General features: G+C 43.9%; 1 protein-coding gene across 2 annotated transcripts in view; it reads right to left on the bottom strand.

The window, feature by feature from the left end:
- The window catches only part of CADM2 (cell adhesion molecule 2), a 256,503-nt gene that overhangs the window by 151,100 nt on the left and 77,665 nt on the right, over positions 1-27,738 (bottom strand). For both annotated transcript variants that reach the window (XM_066599143.1, XM_066599145.1), the window contains exon 5: positions 6,676-6,854. In XM_066599143.1, coding sequence (XP_066455240.1) covers positions 6,676-6,854 — 179 coding nt within the window. The remainder of the gene's footprint in view (positions 1-6,675; positions 6,855-27,738) is intronic.

Here is a 27,738-nt window from a genome sequence, read left to right as displayed (position 1 = left end):
TGTATCACTGGAGCAGTATAACTTTCTGCCACTCTAGAATATACAGTATTATTATTATTATTATTATTACCTTTTTTTCTCTGCTGCTTTATATTTTCACACTTTTACTGTTAGAGATTGCAGCAAAGTAGGGAAACCATATCACTCCATGTAAATCCCATCCCACCTACTGGGTACCTTCTGGCATTGTCCTCAGCTAATAGCACTAAAATCCTTCAATCTGGAAGTAGTTTTTCTTTTTATGAAAATTTCATGAAGTTCATGTTCACAGATTGGTTTAATAACCCCTCGTATGTTCTGGGGCTTCCCTAGTTGGATACCCAAGAATTGCTCCACTTATTAGCTTATTCTTGGACACAAACATTTCCATCGATTATGTCTGAAACCCAAGTGGTGCAAATTGTAGAATTCTAGTGGTACAATATAAATTCCGGTCAGCCATAATATTAAAGAGATTGTCCGGTTACCTTTTGCAATATTGATGTCAGGTGCAGATGTGTGACAATACCAAATACAGACTATTTAGCCATTGTCAACCTAGGTAATCCAGCACTGCAGCTCAGCAATTCTCTCAGTATCTGTTGATAGTCAGGTGGTCGTTGGCTGCCAATCAGAGGCTGTAGCGTCACACCTAGGCTCCTAGCATCAGCGCTCACATCCTTGGCACCATGATGCCAGGAGTTTCGAACCATGACACTGCAGCCTCTAATTGGCAAGTAGTGTCACCTGACCTTTGCTGTCAGCAGAGACCGGGAGGGCCGTGCAGCTGTAAAGCAGGACTGCTGGAGCTGAGGACGGGTAAGTACTGGGGCTGAGGATGGGTAAGTACTGCTGTATTTGCTATTTTCACTCATCTGAACTTGACAATAAAGTTTCAAAAAGTAATCAGACAATTTCTTTTGCAGGGCTGTCTCCATCAGATAAAAATGTGATCTTGCTCCCATATATTCAGATATCTAGCTGTCTAAGTGAGGCCTCCTTCACATGGGTGATGCATCTTGACGGTGGCCACTCCGTGGCTGGAAAACGCTTGAATGAGAAGCCGCGACAAAGTTGCCGTTAAAATTCATGATTTCCCGTCCATTCACATGGCCCGGTTGGCGTATATACATTGCAATCCAGAATTCTTTTGATCAGGAGAAATGCTCAGCATGGCTTCTATTGGTTAACTAGAGCCAGCTGACATGCTTTAGCAGTGTCTCCTTTTGCCGGCAGCTCTTATAGAAGCCTATGGGAGCCAGCAGCTTATCATGGTCAAAAGATAGGGCAAGACCTATCTTTTCCGACCACATCTAAATATCGGCTGGCCAGATGTTTTTACACAGCTAATAATCAGCCATCTGAATGAATGCATTGGAATCCAAAGCTTCCAATAGTCACGATTTTTTATCTCGGCTAAATTAGTCACGTAAAAACGCTTGTGTGAAAGAGGCCTAATACAAATGGAAACTACAGCAGAGACTGAAGCAACAGTTTCTGGGAAAGAAGAGTCAACCCAGACTGGAAATGCAGGGCATGAGTAGGTCAGCTTGAGAGTATTGGTTGGAGTGACCTGAAGCAGCACCGGAGCTACTGGAAGAGTTGAGATAGCCTCGCAGATCCGGTGAAGAGGAACGTGCAACTATCAACAGAGCTATCCTCACAACGGCCAGATCCTGGCACTGCCAGCTACAAGCAAGGCCAACATGAGGTGTTTAGAGGTGCAGCAGTCACACAGCTAAAAAGGATGTGCATTTGTAAACTATTGATGGCCTATGCCCAGGACAGATCATCAGTCATAGACTGGCAAAGGTTCACCACCAAGAACACCCACCAATCAGCTGTCCTCTGGTCGGTGCGCCTATTCAGGAAGCAGACAGCTTCCATCCAACTGTAGTCACCCAATTTGATATGGCAGGCAAACAATTCATTGAAATACAGTGCCAAACCTGGCCATAGCATTGGGAACAAAGCTGTCTCTTCTTGCAGAATCAGCTCAGTGCATAAGCACAGCAAACAGCGGATCAATAGGGATCCTGGACAACAGCCCCGCCAATCTACTATTGATGATCTATCCAGAGGATAGGCCATCAATAGTATACAACTGGACAACCCCTTTAAGCAGCTCAGTAGAGTCACTCAAATGAAATAGAGCACCTAGCATACAACAACAGTGAATAAAAGTATGCACAGAATTTGAAGCGCACCTAAAATGATAGGACATAGGAGCCCGTTTTGCTGGAGTTTCCATTAACTCCTATGGGAGCAGGAGTTAATGGAAATTCCTGCGCACTGGATAGCTTCCTCACTTCTTACAGCAGGGCATTTAAAAGGTGCTTCTGGCCAGAAGCACCTTTTAAATGTCCCTCTGTTAACCCCTTAGTCCCCGCGAGGATTAGGGGAACTTTAATTCCCCGCGGGGAGTACATTCATCATTGAACACAGTGACAGCACTGCCACAGTGTTCAGTGATGAAGGGACTTCCCGCGAGAATGAAAAAATCCCCTGCCACAGCTGTTACAGGACCGCAATGCTATCCCATTGCATTCAAGGGCCAGCGCTGCTGCGATCCCATTGAAAGCAATGGGATGAAAGGCAAATCCCGCAGGGATTTTTGGGGAAGGGGTTAAAATATAAGCCCTTCCCTGGAAATAGGCCCTAACTGCTGGGAAAAAAAATTATAAATCACCTAGCAGCCCTGTCAGGGCTCCAGTGTGTCTTCTCCCCGGTACTCTTCTGTATCATTTCTTCTGGCTGGATATTTAAAAATGCCCACCTCCTGGAAGCACTGCCTCTGATTGGCTGGGTGCAAGGACCAATCATAGCCATTCAATCATTGAATGGCTATGAATGGTCCCTGCACTCAGCCAATCAGAGGCAGCACTTCCAGGAGGCAACGATTTTAAAATCCTTGGCCAGAAGAAATGATACAGAAGAGTGCCAGGGAGCCGGGGTGAAGACACGCCAAAGCCCTGACAGCGCTGCTAGGTGATGTATAATTGTTTTTTCAAGCCCTTCCCTCAAAATCCCTGTGGGGCTTTCCTTCATCTCATTGCTTTCAATGGGATGGCAGCAGCCCCAGCCCCATTGAAAGCAATGGGATAGCATCCAGGTCCTCTGACAGCTGTGGCAGGGGATTATTTCATCCCCCCGGGCAGTCCCATCATCACTGAACACTGTGACAGTGCTGTCACAGTGTTCAGTGATGAGGGGACCTTCATGGAGCAGCTGCTCCAGTGAATGAGCAAAGTTTAATGCGGTGTGCATATGAAACTTTGCCTGTTCACTAGAGATGAGCGAACGTACTCGGATAGGCACTACTCGTCCGAGTAATGTGCCTTATCCGAGTACCGCTGTGTTCGTGCTGAAAGATTCGGGGCGCTCCGCTGCTGACAGGTGAGTCGCAGCGGGGAGAGGGCCGAGCGGCCGGGAGAGAAGGAGAGAAAGATCTCCCCTCCGTTCCTCCCCGCTCTCCCCTGCAGCTCCCCGCCCCGCAGCGCGTCCCGAATCTTTCAGCACGAGTACAGCGGTACTCGGATAAGGCACATTACTCGGACGAGTAGTGCCTATCCGAGTACGTTCGCTCATCTCTACTGTTCACACATTTTTCACTTATGTACATAGACGCGCAAAAAAACACGCTCATCTGACCGTGGCCTAAGAGTGCATCTGCATACTTTTGAGTTGCTTTTAAGGCAACGTTAATTAAAGAACAAGGACAAAAATGAGCAAGAATAAAGGAAAAAGAAGGAAAATGAAGAAGGAAAACAACTCTCTCCTTGTTTTTCATTCTCCCTTTTCTTTCGTCTTCTTTTAGCAGGTTTAGCCCAGACAGACTAACTGATGTTCAGGTTCTTGATGAACTTTTACCAAAGTTTGACCTGAAGGAGGGTTCTACAGCTTCGGTTCACTCAATTTTACCGTTCAGTTTAAATGACAGGTTTTTCTAGTCTTGCCCAATTATATCCACCTACACACACACTTTTTGGAAATAATCTATTTTTTGCATCGCCCCATTCAAAGATCCAGAACAGTTTTTTATTTTTGCATTGACAGAGGTTTGTTAGGGTTTGCTGTTTTGTATGGTGAGCTGTACTTTTTATTGCTAGCATTGTAGACTAGCAATAAAGGTTATGACTTTTGATATTGTCTATATATCAAAGGCTGGACAAGTATCTCTCTGGGATGATTTAGTAAATCCTGCACTGAGCAGGGGGTTGGACCCGATGACCCTGGAGGTCCCTTCCAACTCTACCATTCTAAGATTCTATGATATAAAAGGTGGGATAAATGTAAGAAAAAATGCATTTTTGATTAGTTTTTTTTACAATGTTCACCATGTGGGATAAATAGTGTGTTCATTTACATGAATTATTAAATATTATTTGTATGGATTGCTATGTGGTGATACCAAATATGTATATTTTTTATTATTTTTCATTTTCATCAAAATGTATTTTTTTCCCTAAATTTGTGTACTTTAATGGCATCTGTGTCTGCAATACCACGATGAGCCACTGCAACGTGTACAGAGCTGTCTGCTTTCCGCTCTATACACTCACACAGCATTCTTCTGAAAAGCTGCACCCCTGTTCACCTATTAATAATCTATACCGAGGATAGGTCATCAGTTTTCAGAGCTGAACAATCCCTTTAAAACTTACTAGAAATGTAAAATAAAATTACCATATACACAATATATTAAAACGTAGATATCAATACAATGTATTCTAAATTGAGCCTGTACTACAGTGAACCACTAGCACAGATCACTCCCACATGAATATGTGTACATAGATTTTAAATATCCCTTGTATCCAAACAGACCCCTCCCCACCAGACACCGAAGCGCTTCATTTACACTACTGAGTGCATTTTTAGCTTTTCCCTGCTAATTATTAGTTTTAGCGCAGTAAGTAAATCCCAAATCATCCAAAATCAACGTCAATTGAGGTAGCAATTCTGATAAATGGCACAATATTACAGGTTTATGTTCTATAATTTAGCATCAATGTTATAAGAAATGGAGCGACGTAAAACCGTCTGTTGATAACTAGAGTCGGGTAAAGTAAACAAGCAATAATCCAGATTTCCCCAAATTCTTATTTCTTTACCAACACTGCATTAGAGCTTAAACACACGGGCGTGGATTTGATAATTAATGGATAACCACAGCCAGAAAAAAATACAAAAAGAAACCACTGATTCCAATAGTTTTGTTTTCATTGGCAGGGTTACTAACGGGCTAGAAAAGATAGGACTTGCCCAATGTAGTTCCCGCATGTAGTTAATACTAGGGCAGGACCTATCTTCCCACAGTTTTTTTCAAACTCCTACGTTCTGGCATGAAGTTTGAGCGGTCCAAGAAGAAAAAAACAGTTCATGCGCAACTATGCTCCGTAGCGGCGAGCGGCGTTGCGCATAGGGCCATGAAACCGCCCATGTGCTTAAGCCCTTAGAGTGATGAACTATGTAGGGTATATTCACCCTCATGTATTTGTAGCAGTTTTACTGCACTCATTCACTGTTATTATGTGACTACGCCTGTAAGAAAACGTTCATGGATAAAGCCCAGATTATAGAGCCCAATGATACAGAATGATCGCGCTTAGGGTGCATTCAGGCAAGCTTGTTTATGTGAGTACATACGTGCGCACAAAACCAAGCGTCTACTATAACCATTGGTTTTTCTATGGTGTGTTCACATGTCTGTGTTTTGCAGGTGTGCAAACGCACATACCTGCAAAACATAGGATATGCGTGCACCATAGGTCCGTGGTGCGTGTCAATATTCCCCGCGGGGATTCCCCTTGCCACTGCACACTGTGACAGCACTGTGTTCAGTGGCAAGGGGACACCCCTTGGAGAGTAAAGTATGCCCTGCCATAGCTGTAACAGCTATGGCAGAGGATCGCAAAGTTCTCCCATTGATTTCAATTGAAAGCAAAAGGATGCCGAAACCCCACAGTGATTTTCGGGGAAGGGCTTTAAATATAAGCTCTTCCCTGAAAATCATTTCTTTCTGGTGTAAAAAATAAAAAAATATATATATTCTCACCTCTCCTCTGCTGACGGGGCTCAGGCACGTCTAGCCACTTGAGTCCCATCACTGTAATGAAGTTCTTTCAGCAGGCAGGGATTTAAAATCCCTGCTTACTGAAATGCCTGCATCTGATTGGCTGAGTGTTCAACCAATCACAGGCATTGCTCAGCCATTCATTGAATTCATTGAATGGCCGAGTGCTGCCTGTGATTGGCTGAGTGCTGTGACCAATTACAGGCAGCACTCAGCTGTCATTTAATGAGTGCTGCCTGTGAATGGTTGAGCACTCAGCCAATCAGATGCAGCCCTTCATTATAGTGATGGGACCCAAGCGGCTAGACGCGCCTGAGCCTGGCAGCGGCGGAGAGGTGAGTATATGTATATTTTTTACACCAGATAGAAAGGATTTTTCAGGGAAGAGCATATATTTAAAGCCCTTCCATGAAAATCACTGCAGGGGTTGCCGGCAGACCATTGATTTCAATGGGGTCACCGGCAGCAACCGCGGCTCTATTGAAAGCAATGCTGTACGGACCTACATTCACGCATGTTGGGTACTTGGGTGCCCTGGTTTTGTGCGCACCTATGTACGCACCAGGACACGCTAGTGTGAATGCACCCTTATAGAAAGAATGATTATTTTGAAAACCTACCGTTTATTATCAAGATGTATTCTGCGCTGTTTTTACCAATGGAGTTGGTCGCTTCACATCGATATGTTCCATTGTCTGTTTTGTTCAAGAAAGTTATTGTTAGTTCACGTCCATTTACCAGCATCCGGTCTGGATCTGGAAGCTCTCCACCATCCTTTGTCCATAATACTGGTTCTGGCCTGTTACAACAAAAACAATTTGCATTTAGTGATGATGATCCATAGACCTCTGTAAAGTTACTGATACAAATTTATTATGGACTTCAGCAGAAGCTGTAGAAATCTGTGTCTACCGTGCTCTGGCCAGTGGTAGCTGGAAGAAGCAAGAAACTTCAGGTTAAAAGGGTTTTCCCATGACTTAAAATTGCTTCACAACCACTCTGGTCTTCCTAGTTGATACTGATCAGGCAATGTGACTCCTGCAGCCAATCACTGGCCACAGCAGTGAGCTTCTACAGGCAGTGATTGGCTGCTGCAGTCACATGTCCTGATCAGCTGCAACCAGAAAGGACAGAGTGGTTGTGAAGCTATTTTAGGTCATTGGAAAATCCTTTGTTTTCTAAGGCTTAGTATATGAAGCTGTTTAGATTAAAACAAAAAGAGCTTTACTGCATGGAAATTAGAGTCGTCATTCCGGAGTGCGGCCTAAAATCACGTGACAAGTTTTCCGTGGATCAGTTTCAGTGTAAATCCACATTAGATGAGAAAATCCAGTGATCTGAGCAACTTCCAACGAGGCAGGGTCATCTGCCAAACTTGTGGTGTTTTTCCTTTGTAATGGTATATAGAGTATACTGAGAATGGTGTGATCAAGGAAAACATCCAACAAAAGGGGATTCTGTGGATGGAAACAACTAGTTATCGAAAAGGGTCGTTGGAGAATTGGGTGTTAGATGTCAAGAATTGTTCTGATAGATGTTGCACAGTTAAGAGGAGTAGAATATGACTCAGAGGCTCCAACTAACGTGTCCGAATGCAAAATTAATCATTCCTTAGCATAGATGGGCTATAGCAACAGATGACCAGTTCCAGCACTATTGCGTGTAAGAAAAAAGGAAGACGAGACTCCAGGGGGCAAAAAAGCACAAACATTGGTTCACTGAGCAGTGAAAAAACTCACATGGTCAGATGAATCAAGATTTCTGTTGCCCCATGCTAATCGGAGGGTCATAATTTGGCTCAGGTAGTATGAAATGATTAACCTTTCCTGCCAGCTGTTCAGAGCATGTCAATGTAAGGAGTAGGGATGGGGGCTTCCCCAGTTTATTGTATGGTTAAATGTTGAAAAAGCTATACTGTGACTCTATTGAGGCGTAGGAAGGCAAAAGACTAAGAAACGGAGAGTTAGGCGCAAAAAAAAGTGGGGCAGAACGGACGGAGAAAGTGAGGGGAGGTATGGTAAAAGGGAGTAACTCCCAAGAGCAATGCAAGGAAGCATGTACAGTATATTGTCCTTTGGGCTGCAAGCAGAGAGAATATTAATAATAATCTTTAGTTGTATAGCGCCAACTTATTCTGCAGTGCTTTCAAAGCACAGGGGAGCTCAATCAAGACAAGATAACATGTGGTGCTCTATACGTTTTGGAGGGGGTGGGGTAGTACAGGAGATACGTGGGCAAAAAATGTACATGATAGGCGTATTATGGGGGCGGAGACTAGATCAGGAGAGTTGGTATACTTCTTTGAACAGGTGAGTCTTTAGGGCACATCTGAAATTCCATGCATCGGGGATTGTCCAGATGTCTTGAGGTTGAGCATTAAATTGTTAAAGACTGTTGAATAAATCTTCCCAGTGACAGCCGCGAGTCTCAGTATGAATATTTTCCCCACACATTACGGTGTACTCCCTGTAGCCAAGCCCTGTTCTTGATTCAGCCCCCCAAAGACCAAATCTGGACGGATCCCTGGATAGAGTCATTTGAGTCTCCAATACCTGGGAGGGGAAGCTGACACCATGTGCTCACGGTCCACTGAACCTGTGGTTGAGTTCCCCCTCACTGGTCTGACTTCATCACTACCTCCATCTAATTTGGGGCAACTACAAGAAGCTTCCAGTTCCCATGGGTCAATATTTCTCAATTTTCCAGAATCCATGCCACTACGAATTGCTGCTATTTTGAAGGCCCAAGGAAATCTAACTCGCTACTGGTTGGGGGTCTTTAATAAAGAGGCCCTTCGGTGTCTATTTGAAAATATTTTTAAATTACATTAGTTAACGATAACGATGAAGTTACTGTAAAATATTTTGAGCATCGGACTATCGCACTGTAGAGGCATGCCGCGTGGGACCCATAATATATTTTTGATCACCAGAATTCCATCGGCTGTGATTTTCTGCCGGGAGGCTTTATAAATGACCGCTTTCCTCTAAAAGTCGCCTAAATGCACTGTAATAATTATTTTAAATACAGTTCACATATCAAGCTCTAAATATGAAGATCCAGTTTATTCATTAGCACTGCCTCATTTGTCCGGCAGCTGCTATGATAGCGAACATATTGCTCAAAGGACAGCTATTCTAAATCAAAAGCTGCTGGATGTTTTTCTTCTCGGCGTAATAACTCTAAATGATTCATATTCGGCTGACCCGCTGCACATTTTTATTTTTTCATGCAAAAAAAATATCCCCAAGATGGACAGCTAAGTTCAGGGAGATCACAAAGCACAATGCACAAAGAAATGGCTACAGAACATTAATTTTGTCTTAATTAGTCAAGTTCATAAATCATATTTCAACCATCTACAAAGCCTGGGTTTTGCTAGGAAGTCAAGTCATAGTATTTGCAAGGATTTCCCGAATATTACCGAACTGGGTTGCTAGTACTAGAAAGCAAACATGGGCGCTAGACGATTAGGCAAAAGACTCTTTTTTCTTCTTTAGAATAGCGCCCCTTTTGTCTATAGGCTATACTTGGTACTGCAATACAGTGTAATCATTTGAATGCCAAACACAGAAAATCGAGAAATGTGATTTAGGAGACTCATTATCCATCGCTGACTTCTTCCAGAAATAGAACCATATTTGGAGGTACGTTGTGTATAGTATTGCAACTCAGTTCTATTAAGGTGAATGGATCTGAACTGCAATACCGCACACAACCTGTGGGCACGTGCGGTGCTGTTCCTGGAAGAAAGCCACAATGCTTTTCTAATCTACAACAAACCTTTTTAAAGGGGTTTTCCAAGAATGACAAAAAGGATTCCTGTAAGTAAACATTGCGGCCAGCTATGAGCAACAAAGATATTAAGAGACACCTCTTAAAGGAGTAGGACCACAATTGCAAGCTGTCCCCTATTCACAGGATAGGGGATAACTTGCTGATCAGTGGAGGCTTCACCACTGAGATCACCACCAATCCCAAGAATGGGGGTCACATGTCTCCCGTCCTTCTCACTGCACTCACTCACATTGAGGAGGAGACTGAATGGAGTGCTGACGCTCCAGTCACTTTTAATGGGACTGCAGAGAGAGCAGAGCAGCACCCACTCAACTATTTACGTCAGCCACATTGAAATGAATGGAGTGGTGACTGTAAGTGCTCAGCTAAAGCTCCATTCAGTGTGATGTCATCGCGTAGGGAGAAGCAATCCTCACAGTGACAGTTAGAGGAGGTCATGGGAGTCCATTCTTGAGCTCAGCGGGTGTCTCAGTGGTGAGAACCCAACTGGTCCACAAGTTATCTTCTATCCTATATATCGGAGAGAACTTGCAATTGCGGTACAATAACTTCAATGTATTTGTCTCATCTGGCAGCATCTGTGTGCGCCAGATAAATGTCTACACTAGCTAGCAGCTAAAGTAGGTTTTTTGCATAATTATGCTAGCTTCTGGTAAGGAATATAGTAAATATGATGGGCATGTGATGCCCACCCACTTTATGGATGAGTGGCAGAGTCTGGTCTAAATGTCCAAGTAAGTTGTAATTTCTATGCGACTTTGAACTTATTTATCCAAGTTTAGATAAATGAGTGCCAAAAATATATATTTACTTAGACGGGCATTTAAGACGCCAATCTAATTAAAAGTGGAGCTGCCTTAAAGAGCGCCAAATGCATTAAGATGCACAGCTACAAGCTGGCGCAGGTTTCAGCTACGAGGTGGCACAGGTTTCAGCTATAACTTACGTTGGTTTCTGGCAGCCCTGCCCATTAATTACTAAGCCCTATCAACTTTTCTAAAAAGTAGATGGAATGGTGTAAACCTTCAAAGATTTCACATATAATGATTCTTTGATGCCCCAAGTCTGGCACAAGTCAGATAATAAATGTGCCCCATAATGTATTTTTTTTCTAGTGGTTTTTAAGTAAGAAAAAAATGCCCGAAAAATTGCATATGCTTTTTGACTGATGGCTGTGTTTTTTATTATTTTTTTTTCTACAGAGATATAAAGATAGCAGAAAAATACACCCAACATGCTGTGATTTGCAGAAAATGCCGTTGACCCCAAAAACTTAGCAAAAGTGATAACAAAAATAACACTACAAATAGTGCAGTTTGCCGTGAAGTGAGCCAAATGTACTAAGAGGGACAGCTACAAGCTGGTACAGGCTTTAGCTATCATTTATGTCGGGTTCGGACGTGAATTGTAATAAATCTGAAGAGCTATAAAGCCATGGCCCCTAACACTAATCTTCGACACACTTTAAAAAGTGGATGACTGGTGTAAACCTTCAAAAATTAGCAAATTTTTGCACCTTAACCAACATACTGAAGGTAGTTTCACACGGGTGATCGAGAAAATCGTGGTAAAATTGTGTTTGTTTTCTCGCTTTTTCTCGCTTACACATCGCTGCCGCTTGTGAATTTCTCACACAATTTTGTAGCGTGAAGGTCAGTAGGACTTTCTAACTAAAACTCGGAAGTTTGTGCTTAGCAATATTGCCCATTGTTTTCAATCGATGCCGGCCCCATGCAGAAGATCGCGAAACAACCGGCGGGGCTAAAGGAATGCCCCATAATGAGAAGAAAAAAGGGGGCAAAGCTAAAGAAGATCTCCCAGAGATCTCCCCATATTTAGAGAGATAGGGGCAGGGTAGAGGGCTTCCCCGAGAGCAGGTTGGGGCTAGAGGGGTTCTCATGGTGATTCCTCTCTAGCCAAGTGACGGGTCCATGCTAGAGGGATGCACACTCTAGCTATCCCCCTCTCTTGGCTAGAGGGAGAATCCCCTTTGGCCCTGCTCCTTCTATAGCCATGCCCCCTCTCGCCCCGCTCTTGAAGCAGCTCTAGGGGAGTACTCTAGCCCCGCCCCCATGTCTCCAAATATGGAGAGATCTCTGGGAGATCCCCTGTAGTTCTGCCTCTCTCTCTTTTCAATATGGGGGATTCCTTCAGCCCCGCAGGGATGTGAGGCTATTTCCATGTGAAATCTCCTTGCATCCAGGGGTTTTCAGAAGGATTGCGAGGACGATATTGGGCCGTGAATTATGGCCTGATATCGCTCTCTACAGTGTGCAGGAGCCCTTATACTTGAGAATAGCGCATGTCAACATGCGGTGATCAGCAGATCATACGGCACACAGATAGAATCTCCAAGTGCTATCTGATGCACAACTTTTTTAACGCCAGTGTGCAAGTACTCTAAGGGCTTATTTAAACGAACGTATTTACAGAGGCATTTCCATACGTGAACATCTTGCCTATATAACGCGACAGAGCGACGCCTTTGATTTCAATAGATTCATTTAGACAAACGTGTTTTTGCCGCACAAAATCTTCGTACGAGAAAAGATAGGAACTGCCCTACCCGTGTTATGCAGAAAGCTGCAATAGAAGTCTTAAGAAAAGGGAGGGGGAGGGAGTAACCCTGCGTACAATAGAGCGAAAAGGAGACAGCTTGCCCTAATTTGGCATTTAATTGTAAATCTATACCACGGGAAGGGTGTAATACGTGAGCGTGTGAATGGGCATTCCAAGCGCAAAAATAACCAAACTATCTGCTGGCACATCCGGATCAGCCTGTTTGTTGCCATCCCCCAACCTGGATCATACACAGATATGATCCGTACCGGCGAACGTATTTGCTCACGTATTCATCTGAAACTGCCCTAAAAGTGATTAAAAAAATACCACTACAAATACCACAATGTATCCAGGGCATTTCAGGTTTTACTATTGGCTTTCAACAAATATCTGGATGTAGCGTTTTTTGCTGAAAAATAATGGAATTAAATCAAAGTGCCAAAAAACGTTGTGTTTTTGCAGAAACAGACTTTGGGAAAGATGAACTAATCCTGTCTAATAGACAATACAGGCTTAGACTAAACAGTCTTAGGCCTCAGTCAGACGGGCGTTTTGCGCATCGCATGTCGGATGCGCAAATCGCGTGACCGGAGGCGAAAAATCGCGGGAAAAATCTGCACCTACCCGCGTTTATCGTCGCTGCAAAACGCCCGTCTGACCAGAGAAATCGCCGTGCGCATCAAAATGCGCATGAAACTTCGTCTGACCGGCGAAAAAAATGATTTTGGTGCGCACATAAAACGGCGAACGCAGATAGGCGCGATTTGCGAATCGTCGTGTCCTATAATTTTTTGCAAAAGCGGACATGTGACCGATATCATAGCGAACTATTGGTTCTATATATGCGCGAAACGCATGCGCATGCGCAAAGCGCGCGAAAAAACGCCCGTCTGACTGAGGCCTCAAAGTGCCCCAGATTAAAGCGTTGCATGTTAGCTGATAGATGTGGCTCATATTTAGGGCTCGTTCACACAAGCGCTGTTTTCGCGCACTATAGCTGCTGTAAAAGATGGAAGTAGCCCGTTCCCATGATCTGAGGTGCGTGCTGCGTGGTTTTAAGGAGCCTATGGAAAGCACGCCGCATAGGACATGTTCTAACTTTGGCGCACCTCGGAGCCGACGTGCGGGTTTGCACTCGCATGTCCTATCTTTTGCAGGTGCAAGTGTTTTGCGTGTCTGAAATTCCTTTGTGTGAACGCTTCTATAGGAAATCATTGCTTCTATTTAGACGCGATCTTTTAACGCATCGCTAATGTGCGTGTAACGCGATCGTGTGAATGAGCCCTTTACGGTGAGTTCACACATCGCAAAGAAAACCAAAATCTGTGAGCGGATCTGTAGCATCTCTGCAACATACAGAGCGTGCAGCGCGTTTGAACATCTGCAGCGTGACTCTCTTTCACTGCAGATTTTTTGCATTGTAAGGCCCCCCCACATGGGCGGAAATTCTACGGCGGGATTTCCTGGAGAATTTCCACCCCTGCCCGCTTGCATAGGATTGCATTACCATACGCCATCTTATGCCTACGGCGTAAAACAAATCGGGGCACGCTCTATTTCTGTGCGGGTCTCGCAGAGACACAGAGCCGGAGCCGCGGGAGAGGTGAGCGCCATACTGGTCCCTGCAGGGGCTCGGGTTGGGTCCTGCTGCAAGAATTCTCGCAGCTGGATCCGACCTGGCCGTCTGCAGGCGGCTTAAGGGCTGAGTCAGACAAGTGGATATTCGCGCGTTTGTCCACGTGGAAAAAAAACGCACTGCATGCGCGGAAACAAAATTGCACCTACAAAAGATAAAACATATGGGTGGCAATGGACGTGGTCATGCTGATTTTTTTCCACACGCAGTGCGTTTCTTATTCCGCACGGAAAAAGGCGCGAATATCCACTCATCTGACTGATCCCTAAGGACGTCTCGAAAGAAAGAAACGCAGCGGGCTCTATCTTTGTGTGCATTTGTGCACAAAAGGCCCCATAAGAGTCTATGCACACCAGATCCCCTCCTAAATGTACATGACGCTGCACAATTTTGAGGAAAAATGAAAACACCTGAAACTAATTAAGCTGCACAGCCTTTTCAATCACGCCAATGTCCTGCGCCGATGTGAAAGGTCATCGTCTGTTCAAAAAGTACAGTAAAATGCACAAAAATGAGTGGAAAAAAAAGTTCCTTCATGGCGCAAAAGCATTGCGCTATTGCATGTGTTTTTTTGCATATGCTCATCGGAAGCCGCCCTAAATAAATGGGGTTCATTATTATCCTATTCATTTACATCACACTGTATCGCTGCAGAGTGCGGGCATAAAATCCGTAGCTGAAATTCCATCGCGAATCCGCAATGTGTGAACTCAGTTGTAGACTATCCAGTCTAACTTTATGCCATCTATCATTTGGCTTAGTTTTATGCTAGATTTTGAATCAAAATTTTTGCACAAATTTGCCACAATTGTGGGAGCACATTTACACCATGGCCACTTTCTTTGAAAACACACACCTCTTTTGAAACAGCAAAGAAATGTCTGAAAGGCTCTACAATACTGGCACATTTTCAATAGAAAATTTGCCCCTGTTAGAGATGAGCGAGCATGCTCGTTTAAGCATGCTGCTCGATCGAGTATCGGTATAGCCGAGTAACTGCTTACTTGACCGAGCAGCATGCGGGTTGGTAGGGGGGGGGGAGAGAGAGGGAGAGAGAAAGGGAGATCTCTCTCCTCTCCCCCCCCCCCTCCGCATGCTGCTTGGTCGAATAAGCAGTTACTCGGCTATACCGATACTCGATCGAGCATGCTCGCTCATCTCTAGCCCCTGTGTGAAACTAGGCTTCAATTTGCATTTTCACCTACAACTAGAGATGAGTGAGTATACTCGCTAAGGCACATTACTCGAGTGAGTAGTGCCTTAGCCGAGTATCTCCCCGCTCGTCTCTAAAGATTCGGGGGCCGGCGGGGGGCGGGGAGCGCCGGGGGAGAGCGGGGGGAGAGAGGGAGAGAGAAATCTCCCCTCCGTTCCTCCCCGCTCTCCCCCGCCGCCGGCCCCCAAATCTTTAGCGGGGAGATACTCGGCTAAGGCACTACTCGCTGGAGTAATGTGCCTTATCGAGTATACTCGCTCATCTCTACCTACAACCTTTTTTTTTTTTACCTAAAATAAAAAAAAAATTTGCCAGTGATAAAAAATAATCTTAAAAAATCTTACAAAAACAGTAAAAAAAAAATAAATAAAATAAACCGTCTTTCATCGTTTTCTGATATTTTGACAACACATTTTCCGGTCAGAGAAAGTTCAGCTTTCCTTTTCTCCAAGTAAAACTTTGGCTACTTTGGAATTAAGCTCTCAGTGGTTTGTAATTTAAGAAATCTCATTTTTAGCGGTTAGCTCCTTTCATTTTCTCTCGTTACCGGTAAGGGAGATCTCCTGAAATATTTTGCTTGGCAATATGTAATATCAATATATTCAAAATTGCATTCCTCGCCAATAATGTATTTTTCATTTTGTTTGCTATAAGCAGAAAATCTTGTTCAATAAACAAGTTCAGCAAAATATATTAGAAATGAAATAAAGTTCCCGTTTTTAATCTTGGACGGAGCAGATAGCCTCTGGTGCGCCGTTTGCATTTGCTGGCTTGTTTTTAATGATAAATTTATTTAACACTTACATGTCGCGACACCTGTTATATTTTACAATCGCTCCCGCTGTTTCATCTTTTTTTTTAATACACTTTTGTAAATTATTTATGCTTCTATTATACTCTGTAACTTATAGGACACCCCTGGGAGGCTTAGAGGACTCAGGGAACGGATAAGAATACAAGTGTATCAGTTTGTTACTTAACACGTTGTAATCTCGTCAAATGTCACGCCAAGTTCTGACTTGTCAGCAGTGACTTAAAGGAACATTAAACTTAGAGACGAATGAAACAATAGATCATCTTGTCCTCGCGGTTTGTCAGCCTGCAGCCTTTTCTGCATCTTATTGAAACATACAAGTCTTATATAAATCCTGCAGTGGTTAAAGGGAACCTTTCGACAGTTTTACCATTATAAACCGGTGGCAGCGTGTCATCAGTCAGTAGGAGTAGGAGCAAACTTTTAAAAAGTTTAGTACAGTTGGTCTGCCAAACTATACTATTAGAGATGAGCGAGTATACTCGCTAAGGCACTACTCGCTCGAGTAATGTGCCTTAGCCGAGTATCTCCCCGCTCGCCCCTAAAGATTCGGGGGCTGCCGCGGCTGACAGGTGAGTTGCGGCGGGGAGCAAGGGAGAGCGGGAAGGGGGGGGGGGGGGGGGGGAGAGAGAGGGAGAGAGAGATCTCCCCTCCGTTCCTCCCCGCTCTCCCCCGCCACTCCCCGCCGGCCCTCGAATCTTTAGGTACGAACGGGGAGATACGGCACATTACTCGAGCGAGTAGTGCCTTAGCGAGTATACTCGCTCATCTCTATATACTATTCAATCAAAATTAGTTCAAACCAAACCAGAAGTTCACCAAAACCCCTCAAATTGGAAAAGAATAGTGTCTAAAAGCCATAAAAACCTTGTACAATACTCTGGGAGTGCTATACAAGGCTTTTATGGCTCTTAGGCAGTGTTATACACCAGCATTCAGGACTAGTGTTGAGTGAACCAAACTAGTAGAACACAGCTTTAGGTAGAACTTTGCTAAAAGCTCAGTTCGAGTTTATGCCGAACCCAAAACAGGGTTGGTTCGCCCAATACTAGTCCTGAACACTGGTGTAGGATAGCTTTTTAATTATTTATTTCTTATGCCCTATTAGCCCATCATACCTTTGGAAATTAAAGGGGTTGTCCCGCGCCGAAACGTTTTTTTGTTTTTTTTTGCATAGGCCCCCCACTCAGCGCAGGACAAACACAAGGGATGTGTTGAAATTAAGAAAAAAAATTTTACTTACCCGAATCCCCTCTCTGCAACTTCTTTCTTCTTTTCCTCCAAGATGGCCGCCGGGATCTTCACCCACGATGCACCGCGGGTCTTCTCCCATGGTGCACCGTGGGCTCTGTGTGGTCCATTGCCGATTCCAGCCTCCTGATTGGCTGGAATCGGCACACGTGATGGGGCGGAGCTACGCGATGATGCGTAGAAGGGACGGAGCCAGAACGCCGCTCGTGCCCGGACCGACCAGAAGGGAGAAGACCCTTCTGCGCAAGTGCGTCTACTCGGGCGATTAGATGCTGAAATTAGACGGCACCATGGAGACGGGGATGCCAGCGCAGGGAAGGTGAGTATATAACTTCTGTATGGCTCATATTTAATGCACGATGTATATTACAAAGTGCATTAATATGGCTATACAGAAGTACTTAACCCCACTTGCTTTCGCGGGACAACCCCTTTAACCTTTTCAATATCCTGCACCATATGAAAATTAGGTTCAAACAGTCAGGTGGGTGTAACTAGACTATGTCCATCCGATTGACTCTAATCATTAACCTTTCAGAAAGACTCAACAGGCTCTACTGCGCAGTCCAATCACCATTGTGGACCTAAGAGCCTATCTTTTAAAGGGTAGTCTGGGTGTTTACTATTGTTGACCTTTCCTCGGGATAGGTCATCAATAGCTCATTGCCAGGAGTAACCACTCAGGATATCCACCGATTAGCTGATCCTCCAGCCTGCTGTCAGTGCAGCGGGGCCAGATATCCGCATTTGTAGTCAGACACGTAAGTAACACGGGAGGTATGCCTTCCATGACACTTTTGGCTCCTCACTGCGGTCAGAGCTGGAAGTGTAATAGAAGGCATCTCTCCCAATGATTCTAATAGGAGTGAAGCCTTCTTGTTATACTTCCGTCTCCGACCACCAATACAGACATCTGGCCAAACCGCATTGACAGAAATCAATCCGGGAATTTATCATTGTAGAAAAAGGAGAAAAAAATGTAACTTTCACTTGAATTCAGTATTTTAAAGGGGATCTATCACCTATATTTTTTCTTTACTACTTAAACCTGGAAAGTGAAACATTTTCCATTCTTTAATCTCTTTTTCTTTTCTGATTATACTTTTTTGTGTTGTCTGCACATGCCTATGGGGATGGCCATCTTGCCTGGATTACTGTTAACAGTTTTTAGGGATATTCTCTACAGCTATCTCATGGAGACGTTCATACAATGGAAAGGAACTGACTTCTATGGGAGAGTGTTGGGAGCATGCTCTGCAATCTGTGCAGGGAGGAGAAGGAGGTGAGCTGTGATATCACCTATTGTGAGTGATGGATCTTGTCGTGTCATCTCTATACAGGTGTTACCTTTCATTGTAATCCCACGTGTGATGATAATGAAATGATGGATGAGAAATTTTTGCTACAGGACAGATAGAGTTAGACTATTATTAGGCAGTGTGAGGACTGCAGGATTTTAAGATTTTTTTTTACTATTAATTGTAACATTGAAAATAAAAAAAAAAAACATCAAAAATTATTTTAAAAAATGTTTAACATAATGATGACGAGTTCTCTTTAAATGTATAGCAAAGCACTTCAATTCTGGTAAATTATTTTAAACCCAAGTTCAATTGCTTTATTTACTACTTTTTGTAATTTTACGGGGTTTTTTTTGTTTGTTTTTATGGGGTTGTCCTACTAAAAAATTTTTTGTAAAGAAGTGGCCATGTTTTAAAAATTACAAAATAAAACATATTCCCCTCTCTTCTACCCCTGGGAAATCGTGCAGCAGGTCCAGAGATGATGCCCATCTCATAGAATGGTACATTTAGAAGGGACCTCTAGGGTCATCTGGTCAAACCCCCTGCTCAGTGCAGGATTCCCCAAGTCATCCCAGACAGATATTTGTCCAGCCTTTGATTGAACACTTCCATTGATGGAGAACTCACCACCTCCTGTGGTAACCTGTTCCACTCATTGATCACCCTCACTGTCAGAAAGTTTTTTTCTAATATCTAATCTGTGTCTCCCTTTCAGTTTCATCCCATTGCTTCTAGTCTTTCCTTTTGCAAATAAGAATAGGGCTGATCTGTTGACAGCAGAAGTCACGTGACTACTGCAGACAGAGCTCACAGTGTCACTGCTCGGAACTCCTGCCATCATTGCACCGAGGATGTCATACCAGAAGAAAAGGGCAAGGATGCTGCAGCCACTTTTTTTCTGCTGTCAACAGAGACTGGGATTGTAGCATGTAGCATTGTAGCTATAGCATTTCCCAGGGAAAGAAGAGAGGTGAGTATGCTTTATTTTGCTATTTTATGACATGGCCACTTGTTTTAAAAGAATTTTTTAGTCGGATAACTCCTTTAAGTGACAACAATTTTAACTTTATTTTCTTTCCCTCTTCATTATTAGACGCCAGTGGTGAAGATATGCAAATAACGTAAACAAGAATATACAAGTCGTAATATACCAATAACATACCATTTACTTTTTTCAGATTATTTTGGCAATTTCAGCTATATCCAATTACTTTCCTTAAACTTGAGAAAAATTCGGAAGAGGCTCTGAATTTATCACTGCGCCCCACCTGTCACCGCGCTCACCAGAGCTCTACACATATGCAGATGGATTTATACTAATTCCAGTTCCATTTTTAAAATATGGAAAATTGATTATGAGTTTTCTTATTGCTTACATTTATGTCTACATACAGATCTTACATTTCATTTAACTCCACCAGACAGAAGTTAATACAGCAATTTCAAGCATATAAAAAAAGCTGATGATGTCATGTCACCAGGGGGGAAAAGGCTATACGCTGCGCATTATGCAAAGCGCACAGCTTTATTTTACCTCTATGCTGTTGTTAGATGATAGGAATTCAATAAAGTCGGAATGTTTCATATTGGATGTCAAATCGATGTTTACCACTCCGGCTGCAATAAATGGACTTAATAAATATGTATGTAAATTGGCGCAAAACAGAATAATTCTCAGGGTACTGAAGAGTCTTCTGTCTTTATCAGGTGTATTAAAAAGTAAATGGATGGTTAAAACTCTGGAGGAAGTTTATATAGGATATTTATTTTCAACGTGGTCAGTAATCTGTAGATATCCAAAGCTGTTGAGCTACAAACACGCAAAACTTTAACTTGACATTAAAATTTTTTGTGTTCTGATATCTCAGCTATAATGTAACAAAGATGAGTTATTATGATGTGCCGGTCATGTTAACGATTGCTATGTCTGTAAGTATGTTATTTTTTTTAATGGACCACTGTGGCAAAAACACATTTTTCCATCCTTGCCCCATTCATCCGATTTCTCGTCACACTCCGGAGGTCTCCCCTGTATATGGCAACCCCGTCCCTGCAGTGCAGCCCCCTGTCTGATGCTTATTAGGCACTATCTTGAGGCTGAGATTTTGTACTTTTAGTTTCACATCTATCCCATGATGCATCATCACAGCATTAGTTGAGGCTATGCCATTTTTGCCTGTTGGGGGGGGGGGGGGGGACATTTTAATCAATATTACTTTCTATATTCATCTGAAAAAGTGTATAGGGTCAGGCGGATGAGCTGTGATCTCCTCTATTATACTTGTGTGGCAGGAGCTGTGCAATCATGCTTAGTATCTGTAATAGGGGTGTCTGTGTCCCACCTCTATGTGGATTCCGTGGTAGGGATCATGTAATAGCATAATAACATCACACAGACTGGGAAACTGACTAGTTTCAGACAGCAAAACCACAAGTAGATCTGAGCTGGTCCGGGTTGAGATCACATGACCATAGGAGGAGAAAGAGTTTCAGATTGAGAGAAATAGTCAAGGTAACACTAGCCTACTTTTATATACTGGGGGAATAGCTACATAGTGAAAGGATAAAAAAATCACCATAGTGGCCCTTTAAGAACTGTCTATACTATAATTATTTGTGCAATATAATCTAACATAAAACTTTGCTTGGGGGCCACCAGTTTGAGAAGACCCCCATAATCTAGAGCAGAATCTTTTTGTGCTTTTTCTTTCCATTTTATGCCATGTATACTGAATATGTTTACTGAATGGAAACCCCATGACCCCGGAGTGCAGCATAAAACCACGGGGATCAGTTTCAGTGTGAATCCACATTAGATGGGAAAATCCAGCGACCTGAGTAACTTCCAACGGGGCCCGGTCATCGGTGCTAGACTAGCCGGGGCCGGGATGTCACTGCCAACCGCCTGGGGTTTTCTCATGTAACAGTGTGGAGAGTGACAGAGAATGGGGTGATTAAAGAAAAACAACTAGAAAAAGAGGATCTTGTGGACAGAAAAAAATGGGTCACTGAAAGAGGTCAGAGGAGGATGTCAAGAATCGTTCTCATGAACGATTAAGGAAACTGCAGTGGAGTACAACTCTGGTGCTCCAACTAACATGCCGAAATGGCGTGAACGTAGCACGCATGGCATGTAACAGCAGACAACCAGTTCCAGGTCCATTGATGTCTAAGATGCTGTCTAAGGGCCTAAGCACACAAGCGTGTCTGCACGTGCAAAATATGCACACGCCTTCTGCAGAGAATAGAACCCAGTGTTTTCAATAGGTTCATTCTCACTTTCACAAAGAAACAAAATGTGACGCACTATATTTTTGTGTACATTTGCACACTTAAGGCACCAAAGCAGTCTATGGGGTGAGTAAATATGTACCCAATCCCCCCGAAACTGCACAATGAATTGCATAACTTTACGGGGAAATTGATCACACCGGGCACTAATTTTCAACCACCTGCGCCGATGTGACCGGTCCCTGGCAGTGCGGAAAATATAGTAAACAGCGCAGATATGTGCACAATAATGAGACCTTCACAGTGCAAAAAGTTGTGCTATTGTGAGTGTTTCTGAGCCTACGCACGTGTAAAGGAGCCCTAAGAGAAATAAAGGTAAGACTCCAGTGGGCGAATAAGTGGAGGAAATCAACTGCCGATAACAATGAATTTTGGTGCCGCCTGAAAGATGTGATCACCCAACAATCGGCAGCCCCTTCACATCGCCTAATGTTCAGGAAATCGAACATTCCTGAGAGTATTGTTGCTTAATCATTGATCCATGTATTAGGCCCTTAAGAAAGGACACATCTCTAATCTACGGATCGCTTAAATAAGTAGCTGACTGTAGTGTTTTTAATGGGATTAGTCCAGAAATCCCCCCTGCCCCCATGATTACCGCGGTACTTTAACTCGCATATCTCCAATACTGAGAACCTCCAACATTTATATATGTATAAAATATAGGTAGTTGTACTTTTATAATCTACAGCAATGGTGTTAAATAGAGATGAGCGAGCACCAAAATGCTCGGGTGCTCGTTACTCGGGACGAACTTTTCGCAATGCTCGAGGGTTCGTTTCGAGTAACGAACCCCATTGAAGTCAATGGGCGACCCGAGCATTTTTGTATTTCGCCGATCTCAAGTTCCCAGGTCCCACTATTAAGCCACAATACCGGAAAGAGTGCCCCCCCACCCCCCCGCACTGTCAGCGTAAAGATCGTTCTCCTCTGTCACAGCTGTAACAGCTGTGGCAGAGAAGAACGATGTTTGCCCATTGAATTCAATAGAGCCAGCAATACAGCAGGTTCCACTGAAAGCAATGGGCTGCCGGCGATCGCAGGATGAATTGTCGGGAAGGGCTTAAATACATTCAATGACATCATTGTCATTGGCTGTGATTGGCTGAAGGCACGTGTGTTTCTGGAGGCGGGGATTTAAAGCCCTTCGTAGAGAAAGCAATGCTCTGCCGTGGACCAGGAGGGAGCGACAGCCTGCAGGAGCACCGCAGAACGCCAGGAGAAGTGAGTAATGAATTTTATTCTTTGCTCCGCTGTATTACCGGCGTATAAGGTGACAGTTGGGGGGTCGTCTTATACGCCCCGTCGCCTTATACGCCGGTATATATTTTTATTGTAACACATTTCTGGATGAATTGCAGGGAAGGGCTTATATATTTAAGCCCTTCCCGACAATTCATCCCGCGATCGCCAGCAGCCCATTGCTTTCAGTGGAACCTGCTGTATTGCTGGCTCCATTGAATTCAATGGGCAAACATCGTTCTTCTCTGCCACAGCTGTTTCAGCTGTGGCAGAGAAGAATGATTTGTCTTCTATATGTTCTCAATGGGGTCGGCGCTGCTGCCGCCGGCCCCATTGAGCGCATATAGAGAAGAGAACAGAAATCGCAGATCGCACATAGGTGCGATCTGCGATTTCTATGGCCTTAAGAAGGACCGTTGGGGTTCTTGAAACCTAAAATACTCCTAACACTCTCCCTATAGCAGCTCCACCAAGATACCACTTTCCCTGAACTAATGGCAGAATGCATCTGTGGCGAGCCGCGGGCCGGCAGATTTTAATACTCGGGTGACACCTGATCTCGCCAGCCACTCACTGCAGGGGGGTGGTATAGGGCTTGAATGTCGCAGGGGGAAGTTGTAATGCCTTCCCTGTCTTTCTATTGGCCAGAAAAGCGCGCAAATTTCTCAGGGAAGAAAGTGAAAGTAACTCGAACATCGCGTGGTACTCGTCACGAGTAACGAGCATCTCGAACACCCTAATACTCGAACGAGTATCGAGCTCGGACGAGTATGCTCGCTCATCTCTAGTGTTAATAGAAAAGAGGCGTTCACACAGCAAAGATCAAAATGAGTCCTTAGTTATTGGCAGCTTTTGCCCTCTCCATGACTCTTGGGCGAAAGTTATAGCAGACTTTACATTGACACTTAACACAACAAAAGCCATTGAAAGGTTTAATTGAAGTTTCCTGCAACTGTAATTCACGTAGTTGGTAACACTTCACTTATTCTGGAAAGGGAAGTCCTGTAGACCTGTACAAGTTCTCATTTCTCATTACTATAATAAATAGGATGTGACCAACTATGGCTGGCCCTCTCTCCAAGTGCCATGGAAGCTTCTTCTATGATATGTAAGCCCTCGATCTACACTTTTGCAGACTTTGGATTCAGCATTTCAAATGGTCCAATCTGGTGAAAACCCATTTTTCCATCCCTGCACCCCACCTCCCCCCATCACCTGATTGCCTGTCATACTCCGGAAGCCACTTATGTATATTGCAGTCACTTCCATTATAGTGCAGCCTTCTGTCTGATACTTGTCAGGCACCATCTTGATATTGAGATTTATCTCTGATTTGTCTTTCACTATTCTGGGCTATCAATCTCAGGATGCTTCAGCACAGCATTACAATAACAGCTAGAGCCAGTGCCAAATCTGCCTGTTAGGAGGACAGTGTAATTATCAATACTCTGTAAATTCACCTAAATAAGCTACAAACCATAAGTATATAACCAAGAGGCATAACTATCATCATCTTTTTTATAGGAGTTTCTGTGCCCCTTCCTCCAAAGACCTTGTTGGGTAAAGTCCATCACATACAAATTATGCTGACTGAAAAACTGACTTCTTAAGAGAAAATAAAACCAACTAATTCTCAAGTGGTCAGAGTTCAGATCATATGACTTCCATGAGGAGAAGGACTCCAGGACTTTTAGATAGAAAGGAATAACTAAACAAGGTAATACTAGCTGACTCATATTTACTGGGGGGGGGGGGGGGTAGTTATGTAAGGGGCTTTAAGAAGGAGTGGGAACAAAGCATCAGAACTGTATAAGAAGAGGAGACAGGAAGCAGTTGAGAGAGGTGCTTGGTGCAGGACAGAGGTTGAAGCAGGGGTCTCTCCTAGGGGTACTGCAATGTCACAGATACAGTCTTAAAGGGGTTGTCCCGCGAAAGCAAGTGGGGGTATACACTTCTGTATGGCCATATTAATGCACTTTGTAATGTACATCGTGCATTAATTATGAGCCATACAGAAGTTATTCACTTACCTGTTCAGTTGCTAGCGTCCTCGTCTCCATGGTGCCGTCTAATTTCAGCGTCTAATCGCCCGATTAGACGCGCTTGCGCAGTCCGGTCTTCTCCCTTCCGAACGGGCCGCTCGTGCCGGAGAGCTGCTCCTTGTAGCTCCGCCCCGTCACGTGTGCCGATTCCAGCCAATCAGGAGGCTGGAATCGGCAATGGAATGCACAGAGCCCACGGTGCACCATGGGAGAAGACCTGCGGTCCACCGCGGGTGAAGATCCCGGCGGCCATCTTAGCAAGGTAAGTAAGAAGTCGCGGGAGCGCGGGGATTCGGGTAAGTACTGGACGTTTTTTTTTTTTTAACACATGCATCGGGTTTGTCTCGCGCCGAATGGGGGGGCTATTGAATTTTTAAAAAAAACCTTTTCGGCGCGGGACAACCCCTTTAAGGATGGTTACCTCCAGGAGAAAGAGATACAGCCATTGCGAAGCTTGCGGAGTGTTCAGAGAACAGCTAAGCTATGGACAGAGGAAGACCAGAGTCTCTTCTGGTTTGTTCTACAAGGTTAGTAGCAATTGCTCTATAGACAGTTTTCTTCTAATGAGCAAGGAAAGGAGTGTGGAACAATGAAGTCAGAACCAAGTGTTTTTTTCTGTTCCCTCCCCTCAGATGACACTCAACCTGCTTAGCAAGGCCGGAAGAGAGTCATAACCGGTCATCTGAGCATGCAGTTGTTATAGGTATTCCCCGCTAACAGAACTAAAAACTGTTTAGTGAGACAATTATCGCTTATTGATGATCATGGTTAACCAGTCTAAGACTATGATTAACAATTGTTCATACAGACTCTTGAATTTTATTTACAGGCTGATGTATCAAGTTATTGATTTCCTGCTTTTCAGTCGTAAAGTGTTTTTTTTTTGTTCAGAAATGGCAACTCATGCGCCCCATAACCATCAGGCTGACATCTTCCCGGAAAAGCCTCAAATCTGTTGCGTTTGGTCCCTTAACCCCTTGCAATCCAATTTTGGATTCAGGGTTTCCTAGGGAGATTTCTCTTTCTGCCATTATACAATGGTGCCATCTGCTGGCTAGAGACAGTACTGCGGTATGGGTCATGCTGGAGAGGCCCCTGACAACAGAGCGGCCAGTAATATACAGTAAGAATACCCTGCCGGACGTCTTTCGACATCAGAGCTGTGCAGCCCTCAAACAGAATGTCTTCACACGTCAGACAGTGGATTGGAAAGGGTTAAGTTAAATGGGGAAAAAAATGACCAAAGTGGCTCTTTGAGTCAACATTACTTTTTTCGAACTTTGAATTTTAATTTTTCAATTTTTCCATCTGCTTTATTCAAAACACCTTTGCAGTTAGAACAATTTACGACATTAAGAAATCCACGCTATAAAGTCATTGTCATACAGAGAAATTGTAAGAGGTTCATCAATCTTTGCTTTGTCTCGGAGATTTACATCTCTAATAATGCATACTCCCACCTCAAGTCTAAACCACAAAAAAAATATTCCTTCGTCTATCTGTTATAATGAAAAGTCTCTTCCGTCTCCTCTGATACACATCCAGTCTTGTCTGGGCACGGTCTTGTCTGGGCACATCATTTACATTGTGAGAACGTGCGCCATAGACAATCATGTCAGAAGTCAGAAGCTTTTTCATTTTAAGAGATTTAATAGGTTATGACACTGCCACACATATTGTAGTAAGAAGGGATATCCAACAGTGAAGGAAAGACAAAAGTCTTGAAGAAGATGGAAGTTAATTTATACTATTTCTTAAAAAGTAACATTTGGGTACATGGAAGTCCATGTTCACGTCAAAAGTGGTGCAAGAAAAAGTGAGCCTGAAGTTTCCCTAGGAACGGGTTGTGTAGGCCCAGAGGACAAGTGGATGGAGTAACTATGGGAGCATTAAACAGAAATGCTGCCAAGTCAAGGTGATGCCACTTGAATGGACGATGGCCATGACATGAATCAGTGATAGACAAAAACTGGTATATGGTGCATCCTTTCAACGGAATGCAAACCCGAAGTATAAGTAGCAAAGTGTCAAACATGCAGATATGGATCCACCTTTCGACACACTAGCTTGGCTTTGGGCAAACTGAGGTGGCAGCACCTGGGGAACCCTGGTTTTCATGCTTGACCCTTCCAAGTAGAATAGCAGCTTTGCTGCGAAGTCCCTAGACTAATACACGCACAGATAGTCCAGGTTGTGTGGCAGCTGATACTTCACTGTGGCAAGGTGCTGTACCTGCAGGTCTGAACAGATGCATAATGCTGACACAGGCTAGAGTAAGGGTTGGTAGCACAGGTGTATAACCAAGGTCCAGGCTTGTAGATTAGGGCAGGCGGCAAACAAAGCAGAGTCCAGAAACAGAGCCGATATCAGGGAGCACAGAAGTCAGGAATGTCAGGAATAGCATTGGTCAGAACCAGGAACACACAAAGGGGTCGTTGTTCAACAAAATAAGACCATAGAGGGAGCATGCCTAATATAGCAGAGGGGTGCAGGTGACTGGCTGGGGAAAGGTTAGGGAAGCCCAAAGTGG

This window comes from Eleutherodactylus coqui, chromosome 4 (genome assembly GCF_035609145.1).
Source record: "Eleutherodactylus coqui strain aEleCoq1 chromosome 4, aEleCoq1.hap1, whole genome shotgun sequence".
Classification (NCBI taxonomy): Eukaryota; Metazoa; Chordata; class Amphibia; order Anura; family Eleutherodactylidae; genus Eleutherodactylus; species Eleutherodactylus coqui.
The sequence above is the reverse complement of the archived record's forward strand: the minus strand, read 5'-3'. Positions and strand labels throughout refer to the sequence as shown.